This window comes from Hydractinia symbiolongicarpus, chromosome 11 (assembly GCF_029227915.1).
Source record: "Hydractinia symbiolongicarpus strain clone_291-10 chromosome 11, HSymV2.1, whole genome shotgun sequence".
NCBI classification, from domain to species: Eukaryota; Metazoa; Cnidaria; class Hydrozoa; order Anthoathecata; family Hydractiniidae; genus Hydractinia; species Hydractinia symbiolongicarpus.
The window spans coordinates 24,348,615-24,368,532 of NC_079885.1; the positions used below are offsets into that span (position 1 = coordinate 24,348,615).

At 31.7% G+C, this 19,918-nt stretch overlaps 3 protein-coding genes across 4 annotated transcripts; 2 read left to right on the forward strand and 1 right to left on the reverse strand.

Annotated features, from left to right (window-relative positions):
- The first annotated feature begins 678 nt into the window (after window positions 1-678).
- On the forward strand, window positions 679-15,185 carry LOC130614008 (IQ domain-containing protein E-like). The gene is made up of 27 exons (XM_057435388.1): window positions 679-755; window positions 839-877; window positions 978-1,023; window positions 1,331-1,369; window positions 1,521-1,616; window positions 1,702-1,808; window positions 1,891-1,921; window positions 2,440-2,519; window positions 2,801-2,917; window positions 3,007-3,057; window positions 3,135-3,205; window positions 3,699-3,771; window positions 3,942-4,009; window positions 4,499-4,566; window positions 4,735-4,827; window positions 4,947-5,002; window positions 6,189-6,273; window positions 6,347-6,500; window positions 7,230-7,313; window positions 10,929-11,064; window positions 11,283-11,324; window positions 11,513-11,682; window positions 12,581-12,615; window positions 13,028-13,423; window positions 14,009-14,161; window positions 14,482-14,540; window positions 14,737-15,185. The coding sequence occupies exons 1-27, from the start codon at window positions 750-752 to the stop codon at window positions 14,899-14,901; spliced, it is 2,520 nt and encodes an 839-aa protein (XP_057291371.1). The 5' UTR covers window positions 679-749; the 3' UTR covers window positions 14,902-15,185.
- Window positions 7,459-10,940, reverse strand: LOC130614009 (somatostatin receptor type 1-like). Of its 2 annotated transcripts, none has more exons than XM_057435389.1 (2): window positions 8,750-10,935; window positions 7,459-8,233 (listed from the first exon to the last, which is right to left on the reverse strand). In XM_057435389.1, exons 1-2 carry the CDS (start codon window positions 9,586-9,588, stop codon window positions 8,005-8,007), a joined length of 1,068 nt encoding a protein of 355 aa, XP_057291372.1. In that variant the 5' UTR covers window positions 9,589-10,935; the 3' UTR covers window positions 7,459-8,004. The 2 variants fall into 2 exon arrangements, with proteins under 2 accessions (XP_057291372.1, XP_057291373.1); XM_057435390.1 differs by lacking the exon at window positions 7,459-8,233 and adding an exon at window positions 8,577-8,595 and having other exon boundaries at window positions 8,750-10,940.
- Window positions 15,186-16,505: 1,320 nt separating the features above from the next.
- LOC130614640 (guanine nucleotide exchange factor MSS4-like) lies at window positions 16,506-18,915 on the forward strand. The gene is made up of 2 exons (XM_057436076.1): window positions 16,506-16,687; window positions 18,617-18,915. Exons 1-2 carry the CDS (start codon window positions 16,547-16,549, stop codon window positions 18,860-18,862), a joined length of 387 nt encoding a protein of 128 aa, XP_057292059.1. The 5' UTR covers window positions 16,506-16,546; the 3' UTR covers window positions 18,863-18,915.
- The last annotated feature ends 1,003 nt before the right edge of the window (window positions 18,916-19,918 follow it).

Here is a 19,918-nt window from a genome sequence, read left to right on the forward strand (position 1 = left end):
GCTATAAGAATGAAGCTGAAGTTGTCTTGTAGATTTACAATGAACATTGTTCTTGTTGTCTGGCCAAAAGATCGTAGTTGACTAACAATTTTAAGAAAAAATAAATGCATTTCTTTGAATTGAAACAAATTTTAACATATCTTATGTCATCAGTCAAAACATACATCAAGTTAGTTATAAAATATGTATGCAAGTAACAATTTAGTTGCATTTTGTTGTTCTATCAATATTCATTTTTCTATTTTGTCTTGTAGATTTTAAAAGGTTAGAAGTGGCTTTTGCTAAAAAAAATTATTATTTAATTCCCCTGCAGCATTTGTGGAGAATAGCAATTTCTTGAATGCCACTCTTGTTTTTTATTAGCTACTCATGTAGATAACCACAAATACCCAATACTTCAACTTTAAAACTGAAAGCCAAGCTTAGAAAAATAAACAAGAAAATAAAAAGTATTGCTGTTGTACCCAAACCTTTTCATCTTTTATGAGATTAGATCTTTAAGTTGGCTCATTAACGCAAGGATTGACTATCTTTTTTATAGAAAGATTGACACATTGTTATGTCACGATGTCTTTTTTTGCCATGGTTTTACTGCAAAAATGTAATTTCTAAACAGCAAAATTTGCACTTTGTTATCATTTCTTAATAATTAATTTTAATAATTAATAATTTAATAATTAATTTTTTTATTTCAAATTTAGATTTGTAGCTATATATACAATATATATCTCACATCTGCAAGAGTCATAATGAAGGTATGTGCATAGTGTTAGTAATTTTTTTGTTGTTGTGATTAAAATTGTTTTCTTATTTATTTTATTTTTAATTTTTTTTGCAGGATGCAGATCAATTGTCTTTTGGATCTGTTATTTCTTTGGTAAGCAACAAAATTTTTTTTTGTTTGTTAATTTGTTAGTTTGATGAAAATTTAAATTTTAAGTCTTTTAAAAATTTGTAATTTCATTTTAATTATTTAGAGAAGTGTTTCTGATGCAGGTGGACTAGAATCTGAAAGACCTCGAGGTATGTTTAAAATATAACATAGTTTGTGATTTTGTTTATCGGGGAACTCAACTTTAAAAAAATAGCTTTGATTCTTTTATTTGTATAAAAAACGTTTTTGTTATTAAGACATACTGACAGGTTTTGATGTTGCACTGTAAAATACAAAGTTCTCTGTCAAGGAAACAGACCTCACATTACACAGCTGTCAGAGTCTGTTTAGTATGACAATTGTCATAAAAATTTCTTTTTTTGTAAGCAGTTACTTGAGGTAACACTTGACTTAAGCTTGTAGAGTTTTATGTTATAGTATGCAATTTTTCTTTAGGAAAACGACCTTCCAGTGCATCAAAGAAAAATAAGAAAGGTACATTTTTATATCTTTTCAGTGTAGTTGAATTTTATTTGTTATTCTATAGTGTTGTGGTTTATTCACCCTATTATTTAAATAAAAATAATTATTTCAATAAAAAAAAATTCTTGACAGTAAATTAAATTCATTCGATATCTTTCCTTAGGCTCTCCTTATGGGACGCCTACAAAATCACTTTCCAAAAAATCAACTTTAAAAACTGGACGAGAAGTATGGGTAGCTGCTATTCAAAATGGAGGAGGTTAGATTCTCTATAAGACATACATAATTAGTTAAGTTGACGAATACTTTTGATACCTAACATATTTCTTTACTAATCTTTTAAGGGATGAGTGCTGAAAGTGCTGGCATGAACACATGGAAAGATGGCAAGCCTTCAAATTTAGCTAACCGCTCAAATGGAAGCAACTTTTTAATGGAACAACTTCTTCCTGTAAGTAGTTTTTCAAAAAAAATTATTATCCATATGTTGTAGAAACCATTTGTGAAAATGAAGAGGTATATCCTTTTTTTAGAATTCGAAAAAACAAACAAGACCATCAAGTGGTGAGTAAATTTTAACGTCAATACACACTGTTCTCTTTTGCAATTCATTGCCTATGTGTTTCAAATTGCTGTCTCGCAGCTTTATCGAAAGCCGGTGTCATTACTTCATGCATACAAGGTTGCACAAAATATCGATTTAGGTAATCTCTACCATGGGCGAATTCCATGGATTATCTATGGATTATTTCATGGTCTTACCACTAGTCTCTATATTTTGTTTAAATATGCTTAAAAGATGTATGGCAGGTATATGTCATTGCATTTATATACAGATTTGCAACTACTTTCTACAATGTGTGCGTGTTCAAGCATAATTTTATTCTAAAACACCTGCACAGTAAATAATTTACTCTGCAGGTGCTCTAGTATAAAATTATGAATTACCAGAGTAAAATAATAACATGCTAAAAATTAATGTCTTTGTGAAATTCCACAAGTGAACAACTAGTGTACATAAATATGCCATACAGGTTGTGCAAGTAACAATCTTTTTATGTGTATGAGGATTGTTTTTTCAGCCACAGCTAGAGTTGGTGGTTCTGGACCAGTTTATAAAGATGCTGAATCATATTATGATGAAATACAAGTTTTAAAACGAGTGCGTAATATTCTTTGACTTAAAAAACTTGTGGTATTGTTTAGAGACTGAGTTAAGGTTTATTGGATGAGGGAGCATTTAGAAGTATGTTCGCTCAACTATTTATTGCAAACCTAAAAATACTAAATTTCAATGCTAACTTTGAAACACAGGTCAATTTTGATTTTATCTAATTATATCTGTGCTTAATTCATAGATGCTTCAAAACACCATTCAAAAGTATTTAAGCCATATAATTTTTATTTTTTGATGTAGTCAAATTAATTGTTGTTATTATTTAGAATCTAAAACAATCTAAAGGTGAAAATGATATTTTGAAAGCCAAAAATAACCGCTTAGAAGATGAAGTACTTGCAAAGTCAAAAAAGATAGATGAATTATTGAACCCTGAAACACAGGTTTGATAAAAATTCACAACCAGCATGCTGATTAATTACCAAATGTTAACGATAATAAAAACTAAATGCATTGTTTTATTTTTTTATAGAGTAATGATTTGCGACGAACATTGACGTCAAAAAGGCCTGGAACTAGTGAAGTATGTTTAGCAAAATTTATCAATGTTGTATATAGGGTGTATGTAGATGACTGATTTGAGTTTTTCTAATGTTTTAGGTTGTTATGAGTTTACGTAGGAAAATTCATAAATTAGAAGAAACTTTGAGAGGAAAGGAAAATGAACTAAGGTTTGATGATTTCAAAACAAAGTTTTATCTCCATTCTCACTATGATTTGGGACTAATTTTCACCAAGTGAGCAAATTTATCTTCACTTGAATTAATTTAATGGTGGGGATTCTAAAAATTCCAAAAAAAGAAAAAGTACTTTACCTTATCAAATAATTCATTATACATTAGGTTAAAAGCATTGTATATATTCACTATTTTTTTTGCATGAATAAATTTTTCAAAAATTCAAAAAAATTGCAATTTGCATAAATTAGTTATCTGAAAATAAATTCGCATATAGTTAGTGGAAGAGTTAGCACAGGTATGATCAAACTTGATTTTGTTTTTCATCATGTCGTTCTCAAATCGTTTTCTTTATGCATTTGAACAAACACAAAATGCAGAACTTTTAAATAAAAGATTTAAATGAAGATTTTAGTTTTAAAACAATCTTGTGTTACTTTATTCAAATCTCTACTTGATGTAACATAACTGTTTTGTTTTTCTTTAGAAAAATTTCTAGTGATCTTAAAGTAACCAATTTGGATGAGTTGAATCTTGAAAATCAGATGTATCTCTACGAAGTATGTTGTATAGTCTTCAAAACCTTTTCGTGATAGAAATGTATTTGGTAGCCTATGCGAAATCGGTTTCAAAAAAGCAAAAAAAAACAGTGTGTGATTATTTACTTGTAAGTAGCCTTTCCTGTTCACATTTAATTATGTATGTATGCATGATTTCATTTTTATCATAGATACAAAGACTAACACAGATGGTACAAGAAAGTCAGTTTCATGCAGGAAACAATACTATTTCTGATGAGTAAGAACCTTGCATAATCAGATTTTTTATAAATTTTAGCATTTTCCCATTGGGATATTCTAAAAATGTCTTTTTATGGGTTATTAAAATTATTTGTAGCTGGGAAATTTGTCGAAGATAAAAAATAAACTTTTGCAAAAAACGTAAACATTGAGTTCTGCTTAAAAAATCAAGAAAGTTTTTATTTTAAATTTTAATTTTAAATGAAATAACAATAAACTTGATTTATAGACGTTTGTATAAAAATAATCTTATTTCACATTGGAACTTATTAAAAAATTAACATGTGAAAAAATCCATGGGAGTTAACTCATCAGAAAAATAGTAATTTACTAGTCGCTATTTGCAGCTACCATATTTAGCTCATAGTCAGACAGAGCCCATTGTTAAGTCAAATGGTTTTGTTGTAATTTCATCTTGAGACTAAAAAAGAGAAGGAAGAGCACTGTTTATTTTCACTGAAATCTAGCTGTTTTTTTTTCTTTCTAGCATCATAAATGATGCATTGAGAGATAATAAAGGAAGAAAAGCCCAAATTTTAATCAAAAGATTGACAGGTAAGAAACATAAATAATAAAATAAATAAATAAATGTAAAAGAGTTAACGTTTTTATTGACCATAATATGTTTTCTGTTGTAGAGAAAAATTTATAATATATCTGAGTAAAATCCTTTATATAAAAAGTAAAACTTTTTTAGGTTTTAATTTTTTTTATTCTGCTTAGAGGATAATCACAGCCTTGTACTAGAGAACAAATCGTTGAAAAATGACCTTATGAAATTGACACAGGGAAGTACTACTGAAAATCTGAATAAAGGTATACATTATCTTATCTTTCAAAGTTTTGTTGTTGTTGTTGTTATTATTGTTTGTTGTAGTTATTGTTGTTGTTTGTGAAGTGTTTCTTTGATATATTTCATTGTTTTTCTTTGTTAGATTATGAGGATATGAACAGAACGGAACTTTTACAAAAAATACAAAGTTTAGAACAGGTATAAACCAACAAAAAGATGTGTTATTGTATAAGAAAGTGTTTACATGAGCCTGGTTAGCTGGGCTGGCTGAATTTGCTGGGTTGCAAGCAGCTTGCTGCCACATAACATTTTCTCAGTTCGAGCTGAAAAATAGTTTCATGATATTGTTATTTTTCAATTTAGTTGAAAGTTAGTTTTTAACTAATTAAATTATAAACTATTTCATTCAACGAAAAAATAAATTTGTTGATAAAAGTTTTTTTTTAACTCCTTGCCAGGATCTTAGTTATTTTGTGAAAATAGGGGGGGGGGGGGGGGGGTTAAAGCTTCACAGTAAAAAGGGTGTGGCTGCTTTATATTACAACATAAATTATTCTTTCTTAGATTACCTACGTTAAGTGGACTTGCGAACATCCCCATTATAAAGCAACTGAACGATGTGCATTTGAACTGAACATTTGTTGAAAATTTTTTTGTTCTTACTAGAAGTGTAATGCTTTTTCTCACTAATTCAATCAAACATCTAATTTCAGTTAAATTCAATAAACTAACTAAAGTAAGCTTGTGGCAATTTTAAAAGTTGGAAACGCTGGAAATTAGAGAGACTTTCTATGCATTAGAGATCTTGCTAAGTGTTCTAAAAATGTATTCTGATGTTCTTGAATATGAGTTTAAATTAATAGGGTATTTACGTTACATATTCGTTACAAGTTGAAGATGATAGCTTGACCTCCAAATGATACAGGGTTACCTTCAAAGTAAGGAGGGTGGGGTTCCTAATAATTGAGGGGGGATGGTTTAAAAATAGGGGATTCTGACCCCTCTGCTATGTTTTTTTACTTGTCGTTACAACTTGAAGATTTTTTTTCTTTTTTTGTTAAGGTATTTTTTATCACTTTTTATTGGACCAATTTTGAAACAAACTGATTGATGATGTCATTAAAATCTGTAAACCCTAATATCTCTTCCGTCGTGTGTCACATGATCCTATACATTTTTTTGATCAGCGTTTCAAGTTCTATGTAGTAACACCAACTGATGACAAAACTCAAATGATGAATCTTTTTCTTCTACCTAAGTGAGATCCAGCTACAACATGATTTTTTTACTAATTAACACAAAAATGATATTAAATTTAATTTTAAAATCAACACATTATTGCTTCAATATTTTTATGTGTAATATAAGCTGACATGTGTTTTAGCGGTTAAAAGAGGAGGAAAGTTCAACTTTAAAGGAAACTGATGTGCAAAAAGATATTGAGGTTGACGAAGAAGCTATTGATGACCGTAAGTAACGTATCCCTATAACAGGATTGCGGCTAAACAGAATAACACAAAATCATTTGGTTATACTTTCTAGGTTGTATTGAGCTAAAGGGACCTCCTCCTCAACAAGTGAAACAGCTCCGTGCTCGTGAAAAAGAGTTGTTAGGAGATATCGAACGACTGGAAAATTCCATCAAAAAATTGAAAGAAGATCGATCGCACTATAGAAAGATGACTGATGACTACAGGTATGTTATTTTGTTAAAGGGAACCCAAGGTATATAATAATGTTGGCCTTATATTATAGTGCTTAAAAAGTCTTTTTTAAATTTTTAAAAAAGCTCTTTTCGTTCACAAGATATTCGCATTTAAAGGAATTTAGATTTGATTATGTTGCATAAATTATGATATCATAGTTAAGTAATAACAAATTTTGACATTTTCTGTCATCAGTAATTTTAGACCTGATAAGGAATGTGCATTCAAACTTTATCAATGCATAGATATTATAAAGGTGAATTGATTGATTAACATAAAAATTTTTGCCGACATGGCACTTGTTTAATATAATATTTGTCCAACATCATTTTATACCTCGAGTTTCCTTTAGGTTGGGTACCATGTTTTTTCGGTTGTTGTTTATTCATTCCCATACTAATCATAGAATGACCTAGCTTGAAACCTGATGTGTTTCCAAGACGTTGAGTCTTGTGCTTAGGTTTGTGTATGTGTTGATAACGCTATTCTGTTCAGACTAGCATCAAGAATTATAAATCCAGGAAAGAGTCTTATTTTTTCACACTGTTCGATACAAGGAACTTTTTCTGTGATTGGAACAAAGCTTTTATGATAGAAATGAAATGCTATTGTGCAAATATTTGCAAGAAATACGTTGATCAGGCAAATCCTGGCAGTTTTGTAGCAAAAATTTATTAAATGTGAAATGTAAAACAAATTTACATTTCAACAATTTTTAGACAACAATTAGAAAGTTTATCTAAAGAAAATCAAGATGGATGCTCTGACACTGCTTCTGTGAAAAGTGAGAACACTGTGAAGAGGTATTTTGTTTGTGGTTTAGAAATTTCGAATATTTATTTCGGTTATTGTTGAGATAATTTTTCAAGATGACCAGATATTGACTGCTGAAATGAAAATAACTTCAGCATAGGTATATAATTACATTTATATAAAATTTATTACTTGATAATAATAACTGACAGAAAAATTAAAAAATAGAATTCAAATATTTATATACATACTGTTTCATTTTAATTACAAAAATTATGTTAAATTTGCTAATTAACCTATTAAAGAAAAAATGAAAGTGCATAAATTTTGCTGTATATCAGAAATTTGTATGATGATGATTCTGATCAACCCTTATGGTACACTACGTATTTCGTTATCAGCTAAATATACTTTTCAATATTCTGATAATGTATCTTTTTACATTTATGTACATTGTCCTCAATATATCCTCTCTTAAAAATCAACTTTTGTTTCAATGTTGTAGCTCCAGTCCGTCTCATTATCAGAAACTCTCTATCAACATGTCTATCATGAGATGAAAATTTAGTTTTGACGAAAATGTTAACTGTATTGTGTTTTTTTTCAATATCTACGTCACACAGAAACACCTTCTGTAAGAACTCCATCTGTGAGAACTCCATCTGTGAGGATTCCATCTGTGAGAACTCCATCTGTGAGGATTCCATCTGTGAGGACAGTATTTAGGGATAACTTGAAGTCTCAAGTTTGGAGGGTAAACTCTCCATCGGGATTGTACGCAGGGTTGGTCCACATCACTTCTTGCTTCGTTTCTCGTCTACCATTATTATATTCCGATATGTTTATTGTTGAGGTGCTTGTTGAACGCACCCGCAAGTATTGGTGCATTTTGGCGTAGATGAAACAATTTGCAAAACTGTTGGACATTTGTAACGCTGATAAAATACGATCAACATGTTGTATTGTCCTCCTGAAATTCAAATTATTGAACAAATTTTTTTAGCATATGACAAGCATATGTCAACACTTCGAAAATTTCCTAGGACTCATAAAACTTTCTAACAAGACTCTTTTAAAACCTCATTCGAATTGCATTAAAGAATAATGGAGAATTTTAAGCATTGACTTCTTATGTTTTACATTACATATTCACTACTTCCTTGGATGTGGAGTCTGTCGTAATGGACTTTCACAATTTAATGAAAATAATATAATCTGTTTTAATAAATTGTCCACAAATACATCTTTTAAAACGTCGTGTAGGATATGGTAGGACTTCTCAGAAATATTTTAAAATTGCCCTTCCACGACCTTCTATGTTTAGATTTTTACCTAAATAGATTTTACATTAAATTTACCATTAACACCATTGCAGTATCATGGACTGTGTGTTATCGAACAAAAATATTTCAGGTTTGATTAAAGTATCTGTAAGCTTTTAAAATCTTAGGCGAAGGAGCAAAAATGTAGGTTAATAATTACTTACGTAAATTTAATTCCTGGTCCACCCCACATTCTGCTGATATACATAGCACAGTCATACACATCATACGGCACAACTAACACAGTGAAGACAAGCTCCATCAGTATCAACATGGCGACAACACGGTGTGTTTCTTTCTTCTTTCTTTCACCAGATCCAAGAAACAAAACATTGCTCTTCAGTGACTTGTAGATCAAAACCGATGTAACTGTGAACACGAAAATGAAGGTATTGTCTCTTACTATAGTGATAACGACTCGAGTAATGGAAAATGTTTTTTTCGATCGAAGGAGGTTACAGCTTTGACCAATCAGTACTTGAGCTTGAAATTGATGCCATTGTAGTATGACAACCGCGAGGAAGGAGAGCATCACTGCGATATGTATGCTCATTTGTGAGAACTTTTTTTTCAGTGGCGTGACGATGGAACGACACCTATCCACGGACATTATGATCAATATGCAAACAGACATGTTGAGTGAGATAGCATACAAAGGGTATATAATTTTGCATCCAAACAAACCCAGCGGCCATTTTTTGAAGCATGTCACGTTTTCATAAACGTCAACAATCAGCATGACAGATGACATCATGTCGAACACACTTAGGTATAAAATTAAAACCTCAATGTTGGTGCGTCGTTGAGCTTCAAAGGGCTTCAGTCTCACGAGAATAAAGGAGTTGCATGCAATGACGAGCTGAATAATAATGGAGTGTGTGATGATGTGAACAACACGTGACGCGTCAAGACAACCTTTATGTGGTATTATGGCGTCATCACAATTTGTTAAGTTACTCCAATTGCCAGTTCTATTGACTGCCAGTATGTCACTACAGTTCATATCTGCCTTTTTTCTCTCTTATCTATCTTTTTTTCTTACCTATCAAATACACCTACGATACATATGAAAAAATATCATTTTTACGTACGTGTTGGCTGCTGCAAAATAAGCTGTTTTGTCCATGTCATTAATGTCGTTGTTACTGTTCATTATTAACATACATACGTAGTTTTTATTTGTCTCTGTGTATATTACTTTTAGTATTTTTTTAGTTAATATAATTTAACATATTTTACATCCTTTATTCTTTTTAATTTTGAATGTTTTTGTTTGTTGTTTATGGAAGAAAATTTTGTTCTTGCAAACAACAGACTGTTCGAATGAAGGACGTTTCGATGGTGGTCACGGAGGTTGTTAACAAAATAAAAAAAGGAATTACTAAATTAGCTTCAGTTTTTCAAAAAATTTCGAATTAGCCTTTTTTATTTATTTAATTACTCAAAGGATAGAAGGAGATCTGGATCGAAGTGGTTTCTGATTAATATTATATTTATATTACTATGCATTTGTTCTGTTGCGTTCGTCACTAAATCACTTCTTCTTCTTTTGTACACACTTTTATAAGCTGTACAAATTGTGTTTCTAATGAAATAATTTCACAGTGAATTTATTGACTCACTGTATATCTTTTTTGTTTGTTGTTTTTAGTTTCTCTGTCGTCAACGCTCTTATGTCGTCATCATAATTGCTTATGTTTTAGTCCCCCTTAGTCGTCATTTCTGTTGTATATGTTGTTGTCGTCGTTGTTTACGTTGTCGTGATTTTTGTTGTTTATGTTGTCGTCGTTTATAGTCGTCTTTTCTGTTTTGTATGTTGTCGTCTTCGTTTTTACTCGTTGTTTATGCTGTCGTCATTGTTGTTGTTGTTGTTGTTATGTTGTCGTCGTTTTCATTCGTCATTTCTGTTGTATATGTTGTCGTCGTCGTTGTTTTTATTCGTTGTTTACGTTGTCGTGATTTTTGTTGTTTATGTTGTCGTCGTTTATAGTCGTCTTTTCTGTTTTGTATGTTGTCGTCTTCGTTTTTACTCGTTGTTTATGCTGTCGTCATTGTTGTTGTTGTTGTTGTTATGTTGTCGTCGTTTTCATTCGTCATTTCTGTTGTATATGTTGTCGTCGTCGTTGTTTTTATTCGTTGTTTACGTTGTCGTCATTGTTGTTGTTTATGTTGTCGTCGTTTACAGTCGTCTTTTCTGTTTTGTATGTTGTCGTCTTCGTTTTTACTTGTTGTTTATGCTGTCGTCATTGTTGTTGTTGTTATGTTGTCGTCGTTTTCAGTCGCCTTTTCTGTTGTGTATATTGTCGTCGCTGTCGTTGTTTAGCGATTTTTTGTTATGTTTAGAAAAAAATCTGGATCAGTGACACCAAGAAAGTCCAGTGAAAATACGAAAAACAGTGACGAAGAGAAGGATAAAGAAAAGATAAAACTGAAAAAGAATGACGTCATTGCGACGTCACCAAGAAAGGAAAAACAAAAGGTAGTCTTAAACAGATGAACAAATATTTACTTCAATTTGTTTTGACGTCAAAATTAACCAAACCTTTTGTCCCCAAAAAATTCCCACCTTTAATATCCGGGAAATGTATTGTTTGCTCTTGAGTGTAAAAGATATCTTCCGAACACTATGCGCTTGCACCTTGTTGAACTTTCAAATTTTTTTGTTTACAATGAAGAATTTGCTTTGTTCATGTTTAGTCAGATCGTGTGTACATGGACGAAGAAGATGAACTTGAAAATGTATGTTTGCTTTTTTCTTTGTATGCTTATAAGTGTATTAAGTATGTCTTTCCTTATATATTTTTACTCTATTAACTCGAACAAATTTTTTTCTCCATATGAAACGCATGCTTCTTGCTAAAATCGTCAATTTTCCGAACCTTGCTTGTTTGTTTATTTGTTTACTTTCTGCATTGCAAATTTTTTAGGCGATAATTTCAGTGCAGTCTGCATGGAGAGGACATCGCTCTCGATCAGATTTTTTAAAAACAAATGAAGAAAGAGAAGAAGAGGTGGATGATGATGATGTCTTGCTTATCCAGTCTGCTTTTCGAGGACATGCTGCAAGAAAAAATGCGTTAATAAGACAAGATAACAGGTAAAATAAGCGTTGCAAAACTGTTACGTATGCTTTAAGGGAGTTAACTTTCGCGTAAAATTAAATTTCCCGAATATTTTTCGTTTTTGGCACTTTCGCAAAACTTGGATGTTAATTTTGTTTATTTTATGTGTACTACATAAAAGTCCTTGAAAAACAGCATAAATAAAGAAACAAAATGTCATTCTTGCGAAATATTTAGACTTCCAAACTCGCGAAAATTAGTTCTCGCGAATTTACGTTCAACTCTCAAAAAATTTGTCACGAAAATTAATTTCCTTAAGGTCTAGTACCTTATGAAATTCAGAAGATTTGGCAAAACTGTCCTAAAGTTGGTAAAATTTGGTCTACGTTCGGCGAGAAGCTATATATTAACGACTCGCGTTTATTGGTTTCATACTCTAGGAACAATTAGCTGGTTTAATACTAGCCATATATTGCTTTCATTGTATGCCCATTTTATTCAATATTTGATTTCTCTTGTACTATCCCTCTCTTTCTTGGGGACTTTTACTCTAAAACGTTTCCCTCTTTCTTCACATTCATTTGCATTTTGTAATGAACGTTTCTGCATATCTTTGACTACTTAACATAAAACACACTACACTTTTCACGTAACACTTATTGAGACATTGTGTTGTTTCTGAAAAGTCACTAGCTCAAACGTAATACTAAGTTCTTGGTAAAAAATATATATAAAATAGCAGTGCACAGCAAAAGAGTTATAGAAAAATATGTCATTCAATGTTATGTGTTTATACCACATACATCCACCACCACGAATCTTCAAATCAAACTTTTCTGCAAGTTTTTTATGGTCTTATATTTTTTTATTTACACAGTTGTGTCACCACCTACAAAAAAATATCGTTTCTATTTTTAATATTTGTTTTCATAGAAGAGGCTCACGAAAATCTTCGAAATACATGCAAGGTATTGTATACAACATATATCTTACTTGGATAATTTCGTTCTGAAATAACTGAAAGGCATTGCCTAGATCTATAAGTCCTTGTGCAAACACTAAAGTTCTTGTGCAAACACTAAAGTTCTTGTGCAAACAGTAAATTAGGGTCCGCGAAAGTGGAACTAAGATATGATGTTTTACGTCAATGATAACAAAACTTCGACTCATAACTGTTCTAACCCTGTTCGCTATTTTGCATCGTTTTCTTATCCAATCAGAAATTAGCCGATGCTGGGTAATGTGAAAAAATTTCCAGCCGATATGTGATATCCGATATAAATATTTCTTATCCATTCAAATAATGTTTTGTCTTAATAAATGAATTAACCACTGAAAGAAAAAACGACATTGTACTAACACTTCTTTCTTGACAATTAGATGATCAACGAGCGCCATACTATGAAGAAGACGACGAGACAGATGAAGACGATGCCGTAGTCATAGGTAGCAGCGCCAGTCTCAGTAAATACAGAGATTCGCCCAGAAAATCGAGAAAACCCAAAATATATGAAAACCCAGATGCACCGTCTTACAATGCACGGAATCGACATAATATGAGAGATAAATACGACCCGCGTGAAAAGTACGACACGCAGGACAAACGTGACTCGCGTGGTAATAAAGGCAGAGATAGGAACGATCGCAACAAAGAACGCAATAGAGGTAGCGTGGCTGCATTTCTAGATGAAGATGAAAGTGAAGACGATGAAAGAGCTCGTGAAGAACTTTCTAGAAGGTTTCGACGTGATGATGAGGAGGAAATGAATACAAAAAGTAAGCAAATGTTAAAACCAGTGAAATAATGGTATAAATGTCATGAAGCGAGCGCGTCTTACTTTTTTCTTGATAATGACATCGGTGGACTTTAATCTCTCTAACGCGAACTAATTCTTTGATCCCATCGATCGTTGATTTTAGATTATTCTATCTTCTGCTTCTACTCGAATCTATAAATCCGTATCTTTTAAAATCTCACGTAGTTCTTCTGACATGTTTTGCCTGCGTAGACCAACATTCGAGTGGTAATACACAAGCCGTTTAGACAGGACATATTTTTTGACCTAAAAACTGAACCTTGCTCAAAAGAGTAATTCTGTTTACAACACTCAATAACTCAAAAAATATCTGTGGCGCTACACCAAACTAATACCAGATCCAGTATTGAACCAGTGTCGTAGTAAGGACAGTAACGAAAAAGGATCCTAATTAACACCAATCAGAATGGGTTTTTTTTAATCCGAGCAACAAAAGTAGCGGAAATGTCATCTAAAGGTTTCCCTAGGATTTTAAAACGCTATCCATCTTCAACAATTTCCCATATTTTCTTGCAAAAACAATATATAGAATCTTCTACTTTAGAAACATCGATAAGTACATTAAAGTCGTCGTCATCACCATGGAAAAACACGTACCAGATTGACGACAGCGATGAGCAGGAAGATACTATTCTGACTTCAAAAAACAGCTCCAAGAGAAAAGACTCTCGAAAGGAGAGTAGGACCAATCGGAATGGTATGTTTTTTACTACAGTGTTATTATGTTTAAAAGAAACCGCGTCCTCCACTTGTCCACGATGAATTATTTTTTTCAAGTGAGTGTTTTGAGCAGATTTCGATGCACTTTCACAGTAACATTTGGCTGCATAAATAATTTTTACCACGGTTATTATTTTTCTCTTCTACACACCACTTGCAAGGATTGTGAAAAACTCTAACATACTCTGCGAGCTTTTTTTAAATTTTTTTTTGAAATGATTACAAATAAAATAGTGATGAAAAAGCCATAAGATATAAAGAAAAATGATTATTTAGCATCGTTTTTTATCGTTTTAGAACGACTTCGCGATGATATCACAGATAAATGGGCGAAAAGTGGTTCCACATCTGGAAAGGTAAAAATATTTTTATATTATTTCGTTAACTTGCAGCATCGTTTAAATTTACGACAAGGTTTGACCACCGTTATAATAATAATACAAAGACCTTAACATACCATGTGATGACAATGGCAGGCTGCGATTGGCTGTTTCAATTTTTAGTCTTTATCTTAACAATTTGTTTGTCATTGTCAACCCCATGTTTGTTTAGAAAGACGATAAATTTGACCGCAATCCACCTTTTCGAAAATCGACTCAACTCTTGCGAGATTTTTCAAGAGATGAAGAAAATGAGGATGATACAGTAATCGCGCCATCTTTTCAAAAACGACTTGCATCTATGAAAAAGCCGAATTTAAACGACGAGCTATTTTAATATTCTACTTCGCATCTTTTTATGTTAAAACAAGGACCAGATTTACGAGGCTTTCTAAGAAAACTAATTTATCGCTTCTTCGTGTTTTTTTTATCAGACCAAGTTCAATACGATAAATTACGATAAATAATTGGAATAAACTTAAGAAGTTTTTAATGTTATATTTATATAGCTCAATGTATATAAAATTTTTGTCACATATATTTATCAATTCTTTTTTCTTTGTAAATATAGAATTTTATTAACTTGTATTTACGACAAATATAAACATTTTTAAATTGAAATGCATCAGCAGTGTTCATCTTAAGTTTTTGTTTAAAAATTTGCAAAGGTTAGAAAATTTCGTGGGAATTTACTTTCACGGATGGGGAAATCTCTAGCTGTCGAAAGGACATTTTACGGGTTCCCATTAAGGCTTTGCACATCGCAAGTCTTTAAGGAAAATTCAATTAATTTTTAAAAGTTGTTTTTTTTCCCGAAGGAAATAAGACCATTCACTATCACAAACACATTTACGTTCTATAGCGTGACCTAGTAACTAGTGTTTTTATAAGCAATCCAGTTTCTACGGGTAAGGCTGCGATCAGGGTCAACACGTAAACAAATTTTGGATGGTGAATAGCTGAGGTTTGAAACTGGATAAACTAATAAACAACCCACAACATAGATTCTAAAATAAGGAAAAGTTTTTTAATTTTTTATAACAATGATAATAAACACGTGGGAAGCTATACTTTGTAACTTTAAATATTAGCAGCCTGCTGAGAAACGTGCTGAGAAAAAACAACTTTTTGCTTCTGCAATCGAGGCTGGTTTGAAAAGTTAGTTGCTCTAAAAACGTGGTTTTAAAGGGTACGAGAAAACAGCTTCAAAAATCTTCAATAATAGAACAATGTTCAATGATTCGAATGTGGGGAGGAGCGGAGACAGTTGTTGCGTTCCAAATAACAAGTCGAGTTTCAGTTTCACTTTACAAAATGCATGACTGGGCTTGCATTGATTTTGAATATATTAACTTTCCATTCTTTGCAACCTTTTTTTATCAAATTTAAAGCAAGTTTTTAACAACCTTCAAGTATTACGTCAACAATTAATTTATTAAATACGTATAAATTAAGTTTTTAAATACGTACAAATTAAGTTTTTAAATACGTATAAATTAAGTTTTTAAATACGTACAAATTAAGTTTTTAAATACGTATAAATTAAGTTTTTAAATATATGAAAATGTGATGTTCACCTGATAGGAAATTTTCAAAAATTTTGCGGTTACTTCAAACTCGTCCCCAGCGCCTTTTGTCTCTTTTTTTTTTTTACTTTTCGTCTCGCCGTTCAGTAAAAAAAAGACAAAAGGCGCTGGGAACGAGTTTGTGGTTACTTGATATTTCGCACAGAGGAAATTTGGTAAAATTCCGAGAAAATATGTTGCCTATGGTAGTTCACAAGTTTATGTCTCGTTCTAACATTATAAAATCACATAAAGCAAAAAAGGGGAAAGTGGGATTAGCTAATTCATCCAAAGGCTTTCTTTAAAAAATAAATTTACAAATCCCTGGGGACGAACTTGTGGGTCAAGGGTTTAGAAATTTAACTCTTCAACTCGAACATTGTAGTGTCGGTAAAATGTACATATCACGCAAACAACATGGCTGACAAAGTTGCGGATGAGTCTGAAAGTGATCAACTGTTTGACTTGGTAACTTTAAAAAACACGAAACTTATTGTTTGTAAAATATGCGGTAGTAAAATTTTGAGGCAAAATACTTGCAGCATCGCTAAAAACGAGGTAAAGTTTTAACGTGTGTTAAACAATCACTCATACGGTAAGCGATATATGAAAAACCCGGATGGCCCAGAAAGTGCCGGAAAGTCCCAACAGAAAAGAATCAATCCACATGTATCAACAAAACTGTTGTTGTAATATTTTTACATCTTGCGACAGTCACTACCCCATAAATCTCATTTTAGGATTTTATCCATTTCAGGAGATTGTCTCCAAATTCAGAGATATTTTTGTTTTTTTGTTAGTGAAGGCGTACCCGTTTACAAGCTGTTTGCCAATCAAAAAGCAGGACACAGAAGTCACTTTTTTATAGGAGACCTAGGCATTTGATTGAACCCAAGTTCTTTTGATAAGTTTCTTAAAATTTGTTGTGTTCTATTTACAAGGCTTTGCATGTTAGCTAGCGTATGATCCGCCAACTCCGTGAAAAAAACACATATAACGTCCTTATATCCATATCCTCAACATATCGGTTATTTCAAACTTTTATTATCGTAGCGCTATCTGTCGTGGACCGTTCGGGGGTATGACAAGAAAAAAAATACATTTATTTGTGGACAAATAAGCCGGATCCGACATGTACTATCATCTGATAATGCCGTGATAGATCCTTTAACTCCGTGAAATTTGAAAAACACGTTTGCTTTCTGATGACTAGCAAAAATATTTTAAAAATTATAATATTCATTAGAAAACATTCTCGAATCATTGGACCCTCAGAAAAGGTATATATAACATGACCATAATTATAATCAATTAACTGAGATAACAATATATATATCAAAAATGACCACTGTTGGGCTTGACTTGAAAATCACAAAAAGGTGTAGCTGGCTAAACTTACCTCCAAATTTTTGTCATGCGCGAGTTCCGACACCCCTAAAATGATTAAGTGGTAGTATCAAACCCCCTAAATCGAATTCATTCATTAAAAATGGTAGACAGAGCTGTGGTAAGTTGTTGTAGGCTTCGAAAGCAGTTTCAAGGAGTTATCTGATTCACAGACTTGGCGGATCATACGTTAGCTATGTTGTTAAAATTATTAACACTTAAAGAAAAAGAATGTTTTACCTCGCTCTATTCTTTTGGCTGGTGGTGGATTAATAAAATAAACATTGCAAGGATTTTTTTCAATGCCACGTTTAATAAAAAACCTGCTCCCCTTAAATCAATTCAAAAAGAATTTAGAACGACTAGTCGATAGCTTGTGGATACATCCTCGGGTTTGCCGTTGTTTATTTACCATTAAGTATTTTTAATGTTTGTGTGAATTGTATTAATAATAATTACCAGTAATTAAAAAGCTCTTTGGTTGTGTTGAAAACTTGAACTAAACTGCCATGACAAATACGAGCTACAATGTTGTTGCAAATTAATAAATGAGCAAACAGCATCAATTAGCTATTGCTCTGCAGACTGTAAGAGTATAGGTTAAGCAGAAGTGTGGGCTAATTAACCAACATAAAAGTTTTCTGCAATGAAAGGTTCGAAATATCATAAATTGGGGCATGCTAATATCAGCAGAAATCATCACCTTTAAAGATTTTGGATCTAAGTCTCCTGTTTGTTGTGCTAGCTTTACAAAAAGTAACTTTTTGAAGCAAGCCTAACTAAAATAAATAGTAGTAAAATTAATATGTGAGTGAATTTTATCCTAAATTATATGAGGTCTTTTTGGAGGGGTTTCTAAGTTTCAAATTCAGGGAATTCACTGAAGAAAATAGAGATTGAAAACAAATGAAACAAGTAGAATACCACTTTAATAAATCAAAACAACATGTATTAATAAGTATTAATGACTGCTTATAGGCAATGTCTTCTTCATACAACTTTGCCCTGTATACTTTTTCATAAGCTATTTTGTAGGTAGGCTAAGCACTTGAGTGGTGGTGCTTAGAAAGATTAACGACTTTGATGAAAATTTTTATTTAGTTTCCATTGCCATATATGAAATCAAAAGATAAGGATGGAAACAGCTTGAATGATAAGCTAGAAAATACAAGTCGGTATTGGTTAGTTGAAGATATGATGACATTTGAAAATGTTGGCTTCTCAAAAACTGTCAATGGTATTAAGTATTTAGTATGTGCAGATTGTGAAATTGGTCCCATTGGTTATCAAGATACTAAGAATTTAAAATATTTATATGTAGCAGTTAGTAGGGTAAAGTACACATGACTGTATCTACATGTTTAGTTTTTTTAATATTATATTATATAAAATACATTGTTGTTGTTGCGTTTTGTACTTTTGTTTCCTTTTATTGTGTATTGCAAACAATGTTTAATGATTTAGAAATAAGTTTGTAACATTGGAAAACAAAATATGTGGTGAGATTCATTTTTATTTGATGCCCTTATTTTTAAAATATTGACTAATGTTTTTAGTTACATAAAGACTTGTTCGAGCCAGCTTGTCATATACATTTAAAATATTTCAGAACATTTTCTGATTGGTAACTTATACCAAGTTTTAAAATCATAATTTATGTGGGGTTTTTTTCTGTCAAATTGTTTCTATTTTACATTGGATCTGCAACTGGATATTCCAAATAGTTACACCATTTTTTAGATTAACATTTAGTTTTGTATGTTAATTGTTTGTAAATTCCTTAATAGTAGTTGAACCAGCCATTAAAATTAGCATCAACAATTTGCTATTACATTTTGTAGAGGCAAAAATCTGCCAAGCTATTCAGGTCAACTTTGAAAACACAATCAATTTGGTACGATGATGGAGATTGTCAAAGAAAAAAATTATGTTTTTTTAATAAAGTTAAGTTTCTTTTCTCGTTCAAGTTTTGCTGATGATCAAGGTTGAAGTAAAAAATAATTGTGGCTATGGAGTTCGCTTCGTAATCACAAGGTCTGTGGTTTGGTCCACAGTGTAGGCATGTTTAGCAAATGTCTTCATCACATCTACAGGTCAACCTATGCCATGTGAGGGAAATTGGGTCGGCAATGCCGGTAGATACCTAATGTATAAAGAACACAGGACCCACGCTGATAACAGTGTTTCAACACTGAAGTGGCTATATCCTGTATAAATATTGGGAATAATAATAATAATAGTTAGTTGTAAATATTTTCTTTTTTTAAATTATTGACAAAGTTTTCTATTGTTAACAGCAAAACTTGTATACTTTATTTATAACTAAAATAACAAAAATACATTTAAAGAATAGGTAAGACTGTTACAGCGTACAAAAATATATTTCAAACTCTGATGCATCAC